We start from the raw sequence: 18,167 nt of genomic DNA on the forward strand, positions 1-18,167 counted from the left end.
GGGCATGGACAAGAGCCAAGGCTCTAAGGGAAAAGACTGCACCGAGCACTGTGCTTGGGACATGACAGATGCTTGATTTGTGTTTGATAAATAATCTTTTAAGCTGCCCAAGGTACCACACATTTAGAGGTGTCCAACTTAGTTTCATAAGAATGACCAGTATTAACTGAGCAGTGACTCTAGTCATATACTTTTCATGATAAAACTATTCATAAATATATCCTATTTAATTCCCACAAGAATCCTCTGAAATAGGTAGGATTATTGCTCCTAATTTAGAAAGAAAACTGAGACTTACGGTAGTTAACAAATTTGGTGACGGATACACCTTGAATTAGGATTCAGACCAGATTGTCTGATTTCAGGTTCTGGAGTTTCCTGTTCTTTGCCATTTAACCAGACCACTTCCCTCCCTGAAGTGACAGCTCCGCAATAGATGTTTGTTCTTATCATTACCTCTGTTGTTGTCATCATTATTAAATCACGAGAGTAAGCTAGCAAGCAGAGGTATATTGTTAGTTACAGAGATTTAAATAGATGGTTAATAGAGTTAGAAAAGGTAGTTCTTCCGTGCTCTTTTCCAAACAATTTGAGGGCCGTCTTTTCGTTTTCTCTTCCGTCTCAAGTCTATTCTTCACATTTCAGAGGAGGTTAGAAGGATTAAAGGAGACAGCGGGGGGAAAGCAAAGGGAAAAGGGGAAGGAGTGTGTTCAACTATTTCTTAGGTTGAGACCTTGCCAGCTTTAAACACAAAAATGCCTATTTTTCAAAAGATAAACCCAATTCAACTGCAATTTAAGCTCAGTGGAGTGATTGCTGAATGCTTATACTTGTGACATGAAAATTGCTAAGAGAAACAGAAGGCATTTCTTTAAACAGTTTTTTACAGAGATATGGACTGTCTATACTATACCATCCGTGCTCCAAACACCTTCTCATTTCTAAGAAGACCAGCAAGAGTCCACTTAGCAAACAGTCCCCATTAATCACATTTGAATGGCTGGCTTATATTATTTATGCTCTGACTTTATTTCAGAAAATAGTCAAGTGCACTTTCACAGATACGCATAACACTTTGAGAAAATGAAAGGTGATAGGAAGTGAGGATAGCAGACATGCTCATCTTGTTTAGGTGAAACTTACAATACAACAATATTCGGGTTTTTTGTACTATTGTTGTTTTAGTCTCTAAGTCGTGTCTGATTCTTTTGGGACCCATGGACTGTAGCCTGCCAGGCTCCTTTGTTCATGCAATTTCCCAGGCAAGAACACTGGAACGGTTTGCCATTTCCTTCTCCAGGAGATATTCCTGACCCAGGGACCAAACCCACATCGCCTACATTGGCACTGAGCCACCAGGGTAGCCCTCTGCTGTACTGTGAGTTTCATCCAAACAAAACAAATCTGGCTGCTACCTTTGTTTGTTGTTTTCCAATGTTCTCTGTGTCACTGTAAAGCTCTGTGGCCTTTTGTGTCATGCAGATAGACAACGCCCATTTGCCATATTTTATAGCACTAAGCACTTCGCATGTATGTTTTCAGTGACTATTAAAGAATGTTCAGTATTGTTGTTAGTCACTCTGTCGTGTCTGCCTGTTTGCAACCCCATGGACTGTAGCCTGCCAGGCTCCTCTGTCCATGGGATTCTCCAGGCGATAATACTGGAGTTGCCATTTCCTTCTCCAGATGTTCAGTATGGTAGAATATAAATTATATACTTTTATCTTGGCTTTAATAACAATGTTGGCATTATTTGTGATTTATTCAGTGCTAAGCCACTGGTTGTGAATGTTATTCTTTGTAGATAAAACTCATTCCCCATTCCTCATGTCTCCTTGGAGGGGAACCAACTTAGAAAACCATCTTGGCCTCTCTCTCTCTCTCTCATCCTTTACTTCTTGGGAGGATTTTTCTAATAAATCAAGTTTGGAAGAATGAACTAAGAACGCTTGTCTCAAACCCTTCCTATCTCTTCTTGGAACCTGCCAGTTTGCCAACAGGGAGTTTTCTTGTGTTATTCTCTTCACTAAGGGAGAGTGTGACAGGGCGGACTCTGTCCTTGCCTCACGGTTCTGCTGCTTTGGGGGAGCTGGCATCATGTATTACTGGAGGGATGGATGTATTAGCAGGTCCATGTGGGCACACTTAAGCCGTGTTGTCCAAATAGGTTTATCAGAATCAAAAGAGACGTTGATCTCCCTGCCAGATTCCTCTGCCTACCTCTCATCTGACTGGAGACATGACAGGTAAAGGAATGTCCTTTAGTACCTCAAATCCCTCTGGTACTTCCAACTGGAGTAATCCTTAGAAAAATGGAATTCCATTTTTCTGTAGTCTGGTTTACCATGGGTTTCAAGCACTTGCAGGCTCTGAGTTAGGTCTACCTGATTCCTGCGTGTGTGACCCTGGTTGGATAAGTCATCTAACCTCTCAGTTTAGTTTCTCTGTTAAACGGGACTATGTACTGTTATACAATATGTAGATTAAATACAACAGTGCGCTTAGCACAGTGCCTGCTCAGTCACTGCTGGCTAACATGGCCATCACCGCTGTCTTGTACACCGTTAAGGACTGCAGGCATCTCAAACGTTTCTGTGCCTGATTTTTTTTTTTTTTTTTTTTCCTTTTTTTGGCCACACCGTGCAAACTTGTGAGATCTCAGTTCCCAGACCAGGGACTGAACTCAGGCCCCAGAGGTGAAAGTCCGGAATCCTAACCATTAGGCCATTAGGGAACTTCTTGTCTGCCTGATTTTTAAAACCAAAAAAAAAAAAAAAAAAAAACCAAAAACAAACCCAGAAAACCACTCTGAGAATAATAATTAAAAAAAATAATAATAAGAATGGTCAATGCATGGAGATCAATGTAATGTGTTAATAATATTTTTTGGCATTTGTGCACTACGAGAAAAACCAAAGAAACCCACTCGTGATTGCCAAAGTGGGTCACAACAAAATCCACCGGTTTGTTGGAAACGTTGACAGTCAGCGTGATGGCTGGTGCAATCTCGCCCTCTGGCGACGGAAGAAGGTGATGCTCCGATTTCACAATTGGGTATCTTGACAAAACCATAATCCTGCATTTGAATGGAAAGAAACGTGTGCATCACTATTGGTCCCACCACCTCATGCCAACAGAACTAAGAATATGTGTTCTTAGGGATGCTCACACTTCAAGCATTTCACGAGGGGCATTGAGAACAACAGTATGGTGAAGATGGATGGGACCTTCTGTAGAACGAGTCACTGCAAGAGGACCATTCAGCATGTCTCACTGTGCCACCAGGCACAACACTGTCAACTCTGTCTCATAAGTGCCCTGGAGACACGAAAAGGGCGGGATTAGGGCCACACAAATGGACACACTCCATCTTACTTGCATTATTCCTCTGGCAACTGATCCGCATAAACAATTCTAATGTTAATCAACACGTATAGGAATGCACAATCCTGCCAGCCAGGACTCAGAGCAACAATTCACAAAATTAGAAATTACAAATGGTCCGATAAAGATAGGAAAACATGTCCCACCTCACTCTAAGTCAGAGAAATACACATGGAAAGGGCAACCAGAGCTCAGACCTCAGCCGGCTTCTCTTCCCCAGCTTCACACACAGTCTGTGTGGCCCCTCGTGAAGTTTCTCTCACAGAACCATCTCTACAGTGATGATCCTGAATGCACCTGCCCAGCTTCTGCTGTCCAACTCGGCCCTCCAAGCTGCCCACAACTGCCTACTGGACATCACTTGACTGTCCCAGGGCATCTCGAACTTAGCACAATCCTGCTGTTCACCTGGTCATTCCTGTCCCATTAAATGGCATCATCTCGTATCAGGGACTCAGGTAAAAAAACCCAGGTGCTGTCCTTGTCACTTCCTGACATCTAAACCACCAGGAAGCCCTGGGAATTCCCTGATGGTCCAGCGTTAGGACATGGTTCTCTCACTGCTATAGGTCTGGGTTTGATCTCTAGTCAGGGAACTAAGATCTCACAAGCTTGACCAAAAAAAAAAAAAATCAAACACAAACCCCCCCAAACCCCCCAAATCAGGAATTCCTGTCAGCTCTGCTCCGAAAGAGCTCCTGAGTGTGCCCTCTTCTCCATCTCCACAGGTCCCATCGTCATTTCTCACCTGTGTTAGCACCTCTACTTCATCACCTGTCTCCCTGCTCCCACTCTTGCCCCCAAAAATCTGTTCGTCTAGGAACAGCTGGAATGATCTTCCACACACGTATACCAGATCAGACCGCTTCCATGTTTAAAATCCTCCAGTGGTTTTCCATCAAAACTGAGTTAAGTCAGTGCTAAGCATGGCTTATGGACCCTATAAGACCAAGGGCCTACTCCTGACCTCCTTTTTAACTAGTTCCCCCTAACCCCCGTGCTCAGGCACACCACACGTGATCTGCCTCGAGTCCACACTGGCTCCTCCCACAGCTGGTGCTAGTCCTCCCCATCATGGGGTGGGCAGAGAGACCCCTCCTGACCACGCTGCCTTCAGCAGCATCGCCCACTGCCCTGCCTACCCTGCCACTCTCCTTTTCTACACAGCACTCACCACTATCTCAAATTATCTTATATATTTCTGTGTGTACATGATTATTTTCTGTCTCATCACATGGGAATGTAAGCTCCATGAGGACAGCATGTGGGGCAGACACGTTTAGTGCTGTAACCTCAGCTCCTACATGGAATGGTTTATAATAGTGAAGAACTGAAAATATCCAGCAACAGAGAGGCTACTGAAACAATGATGGAATATGCCTATCTTCAGCACCTCCTCATCCCCCAAGAAGAATCACTGGGACATACTCCTAGGGATAAGGCATAACAATATCAACTGTCCACTCCAAGCTTATGCTGACTAGTCTTTTATACGTGCAGGATTCATTCTCAAGGTACACTCACCCCCAAGTGTGATCCCGTGCACTCGGACCAAAGTCGGTGTAGAAACCCAACTTCTCCCCTAACCACATGGTCAAATCATTGTTTCCAATATAGGGCTTAGAAGCATCACTCTCCAAAATTGTTATGAAATCTGCCCCTGTTCAGCAGGGAAAAAATGGACGTGGTGATTAACCACAGCAATGTAAAAACAGTTATCAAAACTTGATTCTTGTAGTCCCAAACCTTTAGTCATAGATCAAAAAACCAAGTAATTCCTAATGAGTTACTAAGGTGAACTGGCTCAAATCTGAGCTAAAAACATACTTACCATATTTAGAATGCATGGGACACCTTGTGGAAATGGGGGGAAAGATCAAAACATAACTTTGCTAAATTTTCAAATATTCACATCTTTTCCAAAATTTCAAATATGCTTAATGCCTTTCTCAAATATCTAATTTATGTTCGGAAACAATATAGTATACAATAGTGTTTTATTCTGGGCAAACACTTCCATGGTACTGACACAGAGGTGAATTGATTCAGATAGCCTGGTTGGATGTGCTGCAGAAGCCTGTAATCAGTACTAAATGATTAAGGGCCCAATAAATTTCTTAACGGCATTAGAATCATACAAACCCTCAGCTATTTCTCAGAAGACAAGCTTATCTTTAGGAATAACTCCACGCAAGAGACCTCTAGTTGATCTAAGAGCCAAACACCCATATATTTTAAAGGAGGCTTCATCCAAAGATCGGAGAAGGCAATGGCAACCCACTCTAGTATGCTTGCCTGGAAAATTCCATGGGTGGAGAAGCCTGGTAGGCTGCAGCCTATGGGGTCGCCAAGAGTCGGACATGACTGAGCGACTTCACTTTCACTTTTCACTTTCATGCATTGGAGAAGGAAATGGCAACCCACTCCAGTGTTCTTGCCTGGAGAATCCCAGGGACGGGGGAGCCTGGTGGGCTGCCGTCTATGGGGTCGCACAGAGTCTAAAGCGACTAAAGACAGGACTAAAGCGACTTAGCAGCAGCATCCAAAGATGAGTGCCTCAGGGAATGAAAACAAGTAAAACTGGCCCTCAGTCTCTTGACAGCAATTTGCTTTGCAAATAAGCATCACTGCACCCCATTCTGCCTTTTAATCTGACGGTTTTCTGGTCCTCAGCAGCAGGTTACCAAGGGACAGGAGCCCCCAGCAGGGGCATTTCCAAGAGCAAAGGCATGACAAGACTCTCCTGCAGACACCCGGAATGAGACCTTGTCCCAGAATCACTATTTAATTGCTTTCAAGCAAACACAGATGTGGTTACAGAAGCTTCATCCTCCCATCCTACCTGGTGGTAGCCACCCATCAAAGTAAAGCCTTTTTAAGAGATTAGTCTAAGACCCAGCAAATCCTCCTCCGATTACTTATGATCTTGCACAAAATGAAAGTAACAATAATAGTTTCTCAAAGCCTGAAATTAATTTCAGTACAACTTACCCGTTTGATTGAGTAGTTGAGCTGATCTTTCTAGACTAGACCATCCATCATTGTCAAAGCCAAACCTGAAAGGCCAGATGGCAGCAGAGACCTCTGTGGCTGGTGCCTGAGGAATTGTTTTAATGATAATTTAGGAAGACTGAACAATGGCAGTTTCAGTGAACCACTTTTCCACCTCTCTCTACCAAAATTCATTTTTCAGCAAAGGAATTTTCCAGCATTTTCCCACAGCTAATGCATAATCAGGGCTTCCCTGGTGGCTCAGATGGTAAAGAATCCACCTGCAATGTAGGAGATCTGTGTTCGATCCCTAAGTTGGGAAGATACTCTGGAGAAGGGAATGGCTACCCACTCCAGTATTCTTGCCAGGAGAATTCCATGAACAGAGGAGCTGGAGGGCTATAGTCTGTGAGGTTGCAATGAGTCGGACATGACTGAGCGACTAACACGCAATGCATAATCATAAGGAGATATTTGCTAGTTGGTATTTCAAATCCCGAAAGATGATGCTGCGAAAGTGCTGCACTCAATATGCCAGCAAATTTGGAAAACTCAACAGTGGCCACAGGACTGGAAAAGGTCAGTTTTCATTCCAATCCCAAAGAAAGGCAATGCCAAAGAATGCTCAAACTACTGCACAATTGTACTCATCTCACACGATAGTAAAGTAATGCTCAAAATTCTCCAAACCAGGCTTCAGCAATATGTGAACCATGAACTTGCAGGTATTCAAGCTGGTTTTAGGAAAGGCAGAGGAACCAGAGATCAAATTGCCAGCATCCGCTGGATCATGGAAAAAGCAAGAGAGTTCCAGAAAAACATCTATTTCTGCTTTATTGACTATGCCAAAGCCTTTGACTGTGTGGATCACAATAAACTGTGGAAAATTCTGAAAGAGATGGGAATATCAGACCACCTGACCTGCCTCTTGAGAAACCTATATGCAGGTCAGGAAGCAACAGTTAGAACTGGACATGGAACAACAGACCGGTTCCAAATAGGAAAAGAAGTACGTCAAGGCTATATATTGTAACCCTGATTATTTAACTTCTATGCAGAGTACATCATGAGAAACGCTGGGCTGGAGGAAGCACAAGCTGGAATCAAGATTGCCGGGAGAAATATCAATAACTTCAGATATGCAGATGACACCACCCTTATGGCAGAAAGTGAAGAAGAACTAAACAGCTTCTTGATGAAAGTGAAAAATAAGAGTGAAAAAGTTGGCTTAAAGCTCAACATTCAGAAAATTAAGATGGCATCTGGTCCCATCACTTCATGGGAAGTAGATGGGGAAACAGTGGAAACAGTGTCAGACTTTATTTTTTGGGGCTCCAAAATCACTGCAGATGGTGACTGCAGCCATGAAATTAAAAGACGCTTACTCCTTGGAAGGAAAGTTATGACCAACCTAGATAGCATATTCAAAAGCAGAGACATTCCTTTGCCAACAAAGGTCTGTCTAATCAAGGCTATAGTTTTTCCAGTGGTCATGTATGGATGTGAGAGTTGGACTGTGAAGAAAGCTGAGCACCAAAGAATTGATGCTTTTGAACTGTGGTGTTGGAGAAGACTCTTGAGAGTCCCTTGGACTGCAAGGAGATCCAACCAGTCCATCCTAAAGGAGATCAGTCTCGGGTGTTCATTGGAAGGACGGATGTTGAAGCTGAAACTCCAGTACTTTGGCTACCTAATGCAAAGAGTTGACTCATTGGAAAAGACTCTGATGCTGGGAGGGATTGGGGGCAGGAGGAGAAGGGGACGACTGAGGATGAGATGGCTGGATGGCATCACCGACTCAATGGACATGAGTTTGGATTGACTCTGGGAGTTGGTGATGGGCAGGGAGGCATGGCATGCTGCGATTCATGGGGTCACAAAGAACTGGACACAACTGAGTGACTGAACTGAACTGAACTGATTATCATAATAAATTTGTGAGTTTCTAGGTTAGGCTTGGAAGTTAGGAGGAATGTTGGGAAAGAGATATTTATAGCAGAAAAAAATTAGAAACAACCTGGCTGTTGTTTCAGTAGGAAAAATAAGAAAATGAATGAAAAAAAAAAAGATCATACATATGCTGTAGTACTACTCAGCCCTAATGAATGATTTAGGGTTGGGGTTACCCTTGTATTAGAGAAGAAAGGGGTCACAGAAGGATACACAGAGTCCTTTACCATTTTTGCAGAGTTGCCTGCCAATTCCACACTGGCAAGGCTGAGGTTCAAGAGCACAGCACCCTCTGAAAATTCCTCTTTTGAGTCCATGGGCCCAGTCAAAGAATGTGGTACCCAACCCCAACTATTTCAAACTAACTCCAGCTGACCAACAGCATGGATCCCATGAAAGAGTATGGCCAGATTAGACCAACTATACCGCCACAGCTGAGAGAAACAAAGTGGAACATAAAAATTCAGGTTGAGAGAAGAGTGAATGCCACCTCTTGGCAGAGGAGAGCTACCACATCTAGGCAGCTCGGTGTGCCACAGCAGGCCTCTCATGTCTATACAGGAAAGAGGACTCCATTTAGCAATGTCCTATAAAGAGAATGGAACCATCAGCAGAGACTTCCAGAGGCATGATTACATTCATAAAAAGTTATACTTTTTCACATCACTACATACCTATGATTCACTCTGGCTTTCATCACTCCAAAACCTGTTATTCCTTCATTATTCCCATGCCAGTAAATGTTGCCACACTCCATCCAGTTGCTCAAGCCAAAAGCATAGAAGTCATCCTCTATTCTTCCCTTCCCTTTATCCATCTACATCTAATCCATCAGCAAATCCTATCAGCTCTACTTTCAAAATATATTCTAAGTCTATCCACTCCTCTCCAATTCCAGTACCATGGCACCCATCCAAAATTCCAGGGCCTTTCTCCTGGACACCAGAAAAAGCCTCATAACCTATCTCCCTGCTTCCACTCTACAATCCGTCAATCCATTCTTTACAAAGCAGCCAAATTGATAAATATAGGCTTCCAAGGTGGTGCCAGTGGTAAAGAAACCTGCCTACCAATGCAGGAGATGTAAGAGATGCTGGGTCAGGAAGATTCCCTGGAGGTGGGCACGGCAATACTCCAGCATTCTTGCCAGGAGAATCCCATGGACATGGGAGCCTGGTGGACTATAGTCTATAGGGTCACAAAGAGTCTGACGCAACTGAATTGACTTAGCACACATACACACACACAACACATATACATATATATCATATCATATCATATCTCTTTGTGCGAATGCTTGAAATATTCAGGTGGCTTCCACTGCAAAAAAAACTAACATCAGAATTCCTTCCTGTGCTCCATAGGCCCTATGATGTGATCTCACTTGTGTCCCCATCCTCATCTCCTGCCATGCTTCCCTTTGCTCGCCAAGATTCAGCCACACTGCCCACTCTGATGCCCTTCAAACACTTCAAGTCTGTTTCCTTTCCATTCTTTACTTGTGTTCCTTCTACCTGAATCCATTACTCCTAGCTCTCTTATCTCAACTCAAACGTCACGTCCTCAGAGCAGCCTTCTCTAACCACCCAGACCAGTTACTCTCTACTCCATCATCTTACATGCTTCAGAGCCACCTGATCTAAAGTGATAGTCTTTATTTACTCCTTCCTCTGAAGACCGTCTCTCTCCCTAATTAGAATGTAAACTCCATGAGTTTACATTACCATGACGGCAGGAATCTTGTCCAACTAGTTTACCTCATATCCCCGATAGCAGGCACACAAGAGACATTCAATAAGCATTTATCAAATAACTTCATGTTATTTGATATGAATTAATCATGAATTAATCAATGAATGAACTAATAAAAAAAAAGGTATTAAATCTAAATGAAATGATTCCTTTTTAAAAGAACCCTTTGCTGACATGGGGGATCTTCTTCTAATTGACATCTTGTTACAATAATAAAATTAACAATTGAAGGGCAAAAGAAAGAGACCATGTAATGAACTATTTACTTTTTAAGGAATAGTTACTGAGTTCTGAGTATGTACCAAGTACTCTGTGAGATGCTGGACTTACAAAGCTAAATAAAAGAGCATGTGCTTCATCCACACTATAGCTTTTTAATTAATGGGAAAATTTGCCTGATAACTCAGATTGCTAAAATTCAAAGTTAACCCTCAAATGCTGTTTCTGCCAAACTATAATTCTAACTGCATTATGAAACATATCAAACTTTTAATCAGAGCAGATGGAAAGCATCACATTGCAATGACTTACTCTTGCTTCTGCCCATCTGCCTATAAGAGTAAAGGACAATAAAACATCAAACTATAGACAAGAGAGGAAAGGAAGAGACAGAAAACTTCCATGACCCATCAATACCGAGCATAATCCACAAAATCTAGAATTAGCTTTAAGATTTTTCTCAAAGAATCATATATGTTGCCTTCAGAAATATGTACCAAACACTACAAAGAAGCCCACTATAAAATAGTTTTTTATTCATAGTTTGGATATGTTAAGTCATTGAATGACAACAATAACTTTATATAACAAATCATGATGAGTTTAAGTCTAATATATGGGTCTATCCTGTCCCAGGAACCTAACTTCATAAATTAGTTCCACTATGTTATCAGCCTGTGATCTAACGGTTTGCTGTTGCTGTTTTTGTTGTTGATTAGTCTGCTCAGTTGTGTCCAACTCTTTGTGACTCCATGGATTATAACCACCAGGCTCCTCTGTCCATGGGATTATCCAGGCAAGAATACTGGAGTGCATTGTCATTTCCTTCTCCAGAGGATCTTCCCAACCCAGGAATCGAATACTTGTCTCCTGCATTGCAGGAGGATTCTTTACCACTCAGCCAATGGGGAAGCCCAACCTAAAGGTTAAGAATGTGGAATCCAGAGTCCTGAAGTCCTCAGACCCAGGCCTAGGGTTCAATCATAATAGTGAAGTGTACAAATGCATGCGTATACATAGGCATCATTTAAAATTCTATATCAAAATTTTTAATTACTTACCCCTTTGCCCAATTTCTTCTCATAGGTTTTATGCCGTAGTCCTAATCCCAACAATCCCACACCAACAAGCAGCCACAAAACTGAACAAAAAACAGAAAATAATTGTTTTGAAGAAATTGAGACATTACTTTGCCAACAAAGGTCCGTCTAGTCAAGGCTATGGTTTTTCCAGTGGTCACGTATGGATGTGAGAGTTGGACTGTGAAGAAAGCTGAGCACTGAAGAATTGATGCTTTTGAACTGTGGTGTTGAAGAAGACTCTTGAGAGTCCCTTGGACTGCAAGAAAATCCAACCAGTCCATTCTGAAGGAGATCAGTCCTGGGTGTTCTTTGGACGGAATGATGCTGAAGCTGAAAGTCCAGTACTTTGGCCACCTCATGAGAAGAGTTGACTCATTGGAAAAGACTCTGATGCTGGGAGGGATTAGGGGCAGGAGGAGAAGGGGATGAGGATGAGATGGCTGGATGGCATCACCAACTCGATGGATGTGAGTTTGAGTGAACTCCGGGAGTTGGTGATGGACAGGGAGGCCTGGCGTGCTGCGATTCATGGGGTCACAAAGAGTCGGACATGACTAAGTGACTAACTGAACTGAACTGAAGCGTATTTTTAATAGTTTTAATGAAATTATTGAATTTATTAGCCATGGATTTTATGTAAAGGGGAAATGTCTATTTCGTGGGTTAATTTTCATGTTTGACATGCATATATAACCCATACTTTAACCTCAGACATCAAAGAAGCTTTGCTAAAAACATTCCAAGAACCATGAAAATAAAATAAATAAATAAAATAAAATCATAAATATATACAAGAAAACAATTCTCCATGAGCAGGAACCATTGCAAAAACACCCTGCAGAATCAAGCCCAAGATATTTCTTATATTAAAATTTTTAGAATCCAAGACTGAATGCCAAAGAATTGATGCTTTCAAACTAATGGTGCTAGAGAAGACTTTTAAAAGTCCCTTGGAGTGCAAGGAGATCAAACCAGTCAATTCTAAAAGAAATCAACCCTGAATATTCACTGGAAGGACAGATGCTGAAACTGAAGCTCCAATGAAGCTGATACGAAAAACTGATTCATTGGGAAAAAAAAAACCCTGATGCTGGGAAAAGTTGAGAGCAGGAGGAGAAGGGGGTGACACAGATAAGATGGTTGGATAGTATCACCGACTCAATGGACACGAGTTTGAGCCAACTCTGGGAGACAGTGAAGGACAGGGAAGCCTGGAGCACTGCAGTCCATGGGATCACAAAGTCAAACATGACTTAGCGACTAAACGGCAACAATAATGCAGTATATTGGGGCTTCTCTGGTGGCAATAAAGAATCCACCTGCAACGCAGAAGACACAAGAAACGCAGGGGACTCCAGTTCAATCCCTGGGCCGGGAAGATACCTGAAGGAGGGTATGGCCACCCATTCCAGTATTCTTGCCTGGGAAATCCTGTGGACAGAGGAACCTAGCAGGTTACAGTCCATGGGGTCTCAAAGAGACATGACTGAGTATGGATGGGTGTGTGCTAAGACAGTATCTGCAAATGTTATACATTCCATAAACATTTTTATTTAATCTAGTATATTCTGAGATGAGTCAGACTGAATAGTAAACTAATTTGATATTTGTTTCTTCTCATCAGTATTCCAAATACTAACATATTTAATTTCCAAAAAAAGGAGAACAAGAAACAAAATAAATAGTCTCTATTTCAACAAATATTCTGGAAATCCTAGTTAAATCTACGTTAGAAGTGAAACAAAACTAACACAGAGTATTTATGGTTGAAATGATTCAATAATCAGAGATCTCTTTTAAAGTATTTCATTAAAAAAAAAGGTATGAACAACATGGGCAAAATGTTAATAATTGTTGGAACTGGGTTAAAGGGTACCTGCGGGTTCATTATATTTTTTAAGCTCACATGTTTGAAAATTTATATTTATAATAAAATGCTTTTAAAAATAAAACAAAACTATACTCACAAAGTTTCACGTATTTTTCACTCTCTCTGAAAAGGACTTTAGGACTGTTTTTTGTTTGAAAATGAAAATCAACTCTTTTCTTCTGACCCAATAACATATTCAGCCCAATAATTACCATCACAGTCCCTGTCAAAAAAGAAAGATGAATATATTACATTTTGATCTAAAACTATTTCCAGTAGCAAATTCCAGAAGCCTAAATTCCATTTAAATGGATATATCCTGAAAATTCAGTTACTGAGTTATCTCAGTACCTAAGCAATTACTCCAATATTACTTTTAATTATTAGGATAATCAAAAGAAATCAGGAAGGGTTCTAGAAATTAAGCTGTACATTAAAAGACCCCAATCTTTCTTGGTAAGGGGCTTCTTACAATTTCCTGAGTATTTCCTAGGAAATACCAATATTAGGTTGGTCGTAGTGTTGGTCACTGACTATTGATTGTCCAGGGAAGGGTGGGACAAAAAGAAAGTCATCTTCTGGACTGCCTCAGGGACTTGGTCTTCTCCACCAAAGGGACCATATGCACCGAGTTGAGGAGCACAAGAAGAGGATACTTAATATGAAGAGTATTAAGAATAAGAGGTTCTTAATATGGCAGCATTCATGGCCTGGATTGTGTGTCCAAGCAGAGGATGCGCGCTGGAGCTCACACTGGGCCAAGAAAGACGAGCTCAACGGGGATGCATTTCTATGTAGCTTACACATGAAGTCTGCATACTTGTAACATTGTATATAATGAGAATTAGAAACAGAGGTGTAAGTGAACAATATATAAATTGGGGAATGTCTGGTAAAAGATGCTTAGGTGGAAGGCTAAAAAAAAGTCACGTGCAATTAGTAGGAAACAGCAGGAGAAACCTAGACAATACATTTATAACTAATTTCTGATCTAATAGATTCTTTACAATGGTTATTCAAAGCTACTCTGAACTTTACCGATGTTCCTCAGTTTCTGCGGCCTTATCAACATAATGTCACTATTACTAAAAAGAATTCTTAGTTATTTGAAGCTGTAATAAAGCACGATTTCTGCAATTCCATAAGTAGTGAGAAGGAACTCAAAACGCCTGTCGCTCATAACATTCTAAGAAACAAACGTATGTTTAGAACGGCTCTTACTTTTGTTCCATTGCTCCACATGGCAGACCCCCAAGCAAGCTGGAGTAAGAAAAAAAGCAGGGCATTGGACAGGAAGATAGAGCAGGACAGAGTACACACACCTGAAAGAAATCAGAAGAAACACAAGTTCGCAAAGCCAAGACTATCGCAGAGGAAATGCAGCAGTGTATGTCTCTGCCTGGGTTGCAGCTTTGATATCTACCAGAAATAGCAAATCCTCAAAAGTTGCTTTAAAATATACCTCATCCAAACCGGCCTGTCCTGGCAGATGTCTAGCTCACAGAGAAGAAAGTTTATGTGCAAATGCACAGAGTGGTTGGATATATTCCACGGGCACAAGGAGGACTGACAGATGAGCACAAGTAGAAGCCCAGACTCCTGTGTAGCATCCGCCCCGCCATAACTCCCTAAGTATTTGTCTAATGTGAGGTGTGGTGTTTCCCCCACAACACAGAAGCTCCAGGTGGGCAGGATTCTGTCTCTTAAGTCTCCGGTACCTAGCACTAGGCCTGGACCACAGTAGGTGCGTGATAATTTTTTAATGAATAAATGAACAAGTAGAAAAATGTGTGAACAAAGAACTGAGTGTTAGTTGCTCAGTCATGTCCAACTCTTTGTTGAACAGCCCATGGACTGTAGCCCACCAGGCTCCTCTGTCCATGGAATTCTCCAGGCAAGAATACTAGAGTTGGTTGCCATTTCCTTTTCCAGGGTTTATCTTCCTGACCCAGGGATCGAACCCAGGTCTCTGGCATTGAGGGAAGATTCTTTACCATCTAAGCCACCAGTGAATCCCTTATTAAAATATGTTTTATCTCCTCAATTTTTCAAAGATTTTATCTTGGAGGCATTGGACATGTTTTACTTAAAACTAAAATGACAGGCAACATTTGATCTGTGTCTGCTTGGTACATATCAGTAATTTCATTACAGCCAGAAGACAGTTTCTGAAATGTTAAACTGAGCTAAGCCTATGAAATTTTAATTTTGGTATGTAAGGTCATAATAATTGAAATGGAAGATATATACTCTATGATTTTATCATTTACATTTTACTTATCATTTATCATTTACACTAAGATTCACATATGCAAAATCTATTTTACTGGTAAAAAGAGGGTAAATAAAAACCATATAAAATTCAGGAGAACCAAAAAAACATACTTCCTATATACATATTTACAAGCCTACCATCAAAATAGCATGTGAGCACCATGTGCATATTGTTTTCCTTACATATCATATAATACAGTGTTTCATGGACCTCTTTTACACCTTATTATGGTTTAAACTTGGTTTTTTCACAGCTATTTATTTCCAATGGCTTCCCAAGTGGCTCAGTGGTAAAGAAGTCATCTGCCAAGCAAGAGACTTGGGCTCAATTGCTGGGCCCGGACGATCCCCTGGAGAAGGAAATGGCAATTCACGTCAGTACTCTTGCCTAGAGAATCCCATGGGCGGAGGAGTACAGTCCATGGGGTTGCAAAGGAGTGAGACATGACTCAGCAACTACACAACAACAAATTTACTTCCAGGGCCTTTGCAGTAATAAATATTACTGAATGTCATCGATGAACTAAGAAATTTTTTCTTTTTTTAACTTTCATTTTTTAAAAGTCCCAACCAGGGATTGAATCTGCACCCCCTGAAGTGGAAGTAGGGAGTCTTAACCACTGGACTGCTTGGATGGTCCCAAGAAATTTCTTTTTAAATAGTAATTTAGATATTCCTCTAGTTTTTTTTTTTTTAACCAAAAGAGTCTGTTTCAATAAGAAAGGCAAAATCATCCTATTTATTCTAATCAGTCGTGTAAAGTGCATATCCCAGTCAGTCCTGAAAGGAATGTTTGAGTAGTGACTTGAATCCAGACCTTTCAAATGTACTCACCCAAAAGCACATCAGATCTTTCTCGAGCATACACACCTCCTGGGACAAATTTAAAAGCCGTGCACCAGGCACAGAAAAATACTTCTAGAATATAAAATATCATGGCAGTGGTCATGGCTTTTCCAGGGCTTGAGCCTGAGCTAATAAGGTGTCCAAGCACTTGAGGCCACACGGATGCTGTGAAGAGGGCAAGCACACAGCCAGACACAGCGGCTGCCCACGTGGGCAGGTAAAGGAGTCCTGCTGCCGAGGTCGCTCCTGTTTGTGAGACAGAGAAAGAAACCCAATCAGACAGGAAAGCAGTAATAGCCTCTTCCATTTTCTTAAAAAAAAAAAAAAAGAAAAGAATAATAAGCTTATAGGATGACCACTTTATAGTTATTTAGAGCCAGAAGGGACCTCAGAGGGCATGCTGGTTCAATTTCTAGACTGATGAGAAACTAAGGTCTTGGCAAGGTTAATATGCTTTGCTTAAGGTCACGCAGCTAGTTACTTGCACAGCTGGAGGTGGAATGTAGGTCCAGAAAATCTCAGTCCAGTGCTAGGTCTTTGAGAAGAGCAGTAGAAGAGAAGAAGGCATTTTTAGGTTGTGTTAAGGTTCGTATAGCAAAAACTGAAAAAAACATGAAATCATCTGAAATACCAAGAATATGTTAATTTAATTTAACCAGCCAGATCTAGGACATTAGAAAACAGTTAAAGTCAGGGTAGTTTCTGAAACATTTTTGTTAAGAAATTTTCTAAAGCAGGTTCCATCCATTTAAATGCTGCCTGTCAACCCACAATACATAAACTGACTTTCTCAATCTCACAGTCCTAAAAGAAGCTGTGACTGAGATTGCATTCCTGGACTCACTGCTTTATAGTTCTGCAGGCAGTTCATTCATGCACACATCAGCCTCTGAGGTGCTGGGGGGCTGTGGATCTGCCTGGTCCGTTGGAGGCACTTAGTAAATGTTTGCTAATTCATTGAGCCAGATCTGAAGGAATATGACCTTTCTCCATATTCCTATGAAATCGGCTTTGAGATGGCAGCACAGCACTCCATTTTGGAGCCATCAATATAACGCCTTTGCACAGAATATGACATTTTCTAGACACAGGACATTTCCGTCAACATTACATATAATAGAGACCCACCCTTTAAGGACGTATACAGCAGCCTCTGACTGCTTGGGGCAAGAATTCCAGGAAGAGGATCCAGCCCGCTTCTTAGCACCCCACGGCTCTCGTCCAGCAGTAAGCCCCACCCACACCATCACAGGACGGTTGCCATGTGACTGTCCTTCCCCACTTCAAAAAGAACACTCAGATGAATGTGAGAACCAGGCTGCAGGGCCCGCCACAACCCACAGATTTTAATTCCATAGTTAGGCCTTAAATTTTTTAACATGATTATCTTAATAACAACTTTTTTAATTTGAAATAAACAAATATAAAGCCTATTCACTGCAGAAATTTAAGAATGCAGAACTGTAAAGAAGCAATTAAGGATCACCTAGGACTGAGATAAGACGATCCCCGCTAATACGCCTATATATTTCCCCTATGTCATTTTCTGCATATATACAGAAGTATTTTTACATAAAAAAATGAAATCAAGCCACATATTAAGGATTATAATCTGCTTTTTGTGGGACATTATATCAGGAACTTTTTTTCATATCAATATTTTTCTTCTAAAACATGTTTATATATATATATATACTCTTCCACTGGATAAATATACAACAAAAAATAAACAATCATTTTCCTACTGATGGCCATTTAGAAAGCTTTCAACACTGTGAGGAACATCTTTCTTTGTCAAT

At 41.2% G+C, this 18,167-nt stretch overlaps 1 protein-coding gene across 17 annotated transcripts in view; it reads right to left on the minus strand.

Annotated features, from left to right (window-relative positions):
* Nucleotides 1–18,167, minus strand: part of CWH43 (cell wall biogenesis 43 C-terminal homolog) — a 60,611-nt gene that overhangs the window by 24,525 nt on the left and 17,919 nt on the right. For 10 of the 17 annotated variants that reach the window (XM_086405795.1, XM_086405806.1, XM_086405798.1 and 7 more), the window contains 6 exons: nucleotides 16,357–16,614; nucleotides 13,346–13,471; nucleotides 11,358–11,437; nucleotides 6,376–6,481; nucleotides 4,909–5,044; nucleotides 2,927–3,076 (listed from right to left, as the gene is read on the minus strand). In XM_086405795.1, coding sequence (XP_086261921.1) covers nucleotides 2,927–3,076; nucleotides 4,909–5,044; nucleotides 6,376–6,481; nucleotides 11,358–11,437; nucleotides 13,346–13,471; nucleotides 16,357–16,614 — 856 coding nt within the window. Of the gene's footprint in view, nucleotides 1–2,926; nucleotides 3,077–4,908; nucleotides 5,045–6,375; nucleotides 6,482–11,357; nucleotides 11,438–13,345; nucleotides 13,472–14,469; nucleotides 14,571–16,356; nucleotides 16,615–18,167 lie in introns of all 17 variants that reach the window. The other 7 variants (XM_086405797.1, XM_086405809.1, XM_086405808.1 and 4 more) reach the window with 2 other exon arrangements.

Source organism: Bos grunniens, chromosome 6 (assembly GCF_055505025.1).
Source record: "Bos grunniens cultivar Pamir isolate PY7600 chromosome 6, Bosgru_T2T1.0, whole genome shotgun sequence".
In the NCBI taxonomy this organism is placed as follows: domain Eukaryota; kingdom Metazoa; phylum Chordata; class Mammalia; order Artiodactyla; family Bovidae; genus Bos; species Bos grunniens.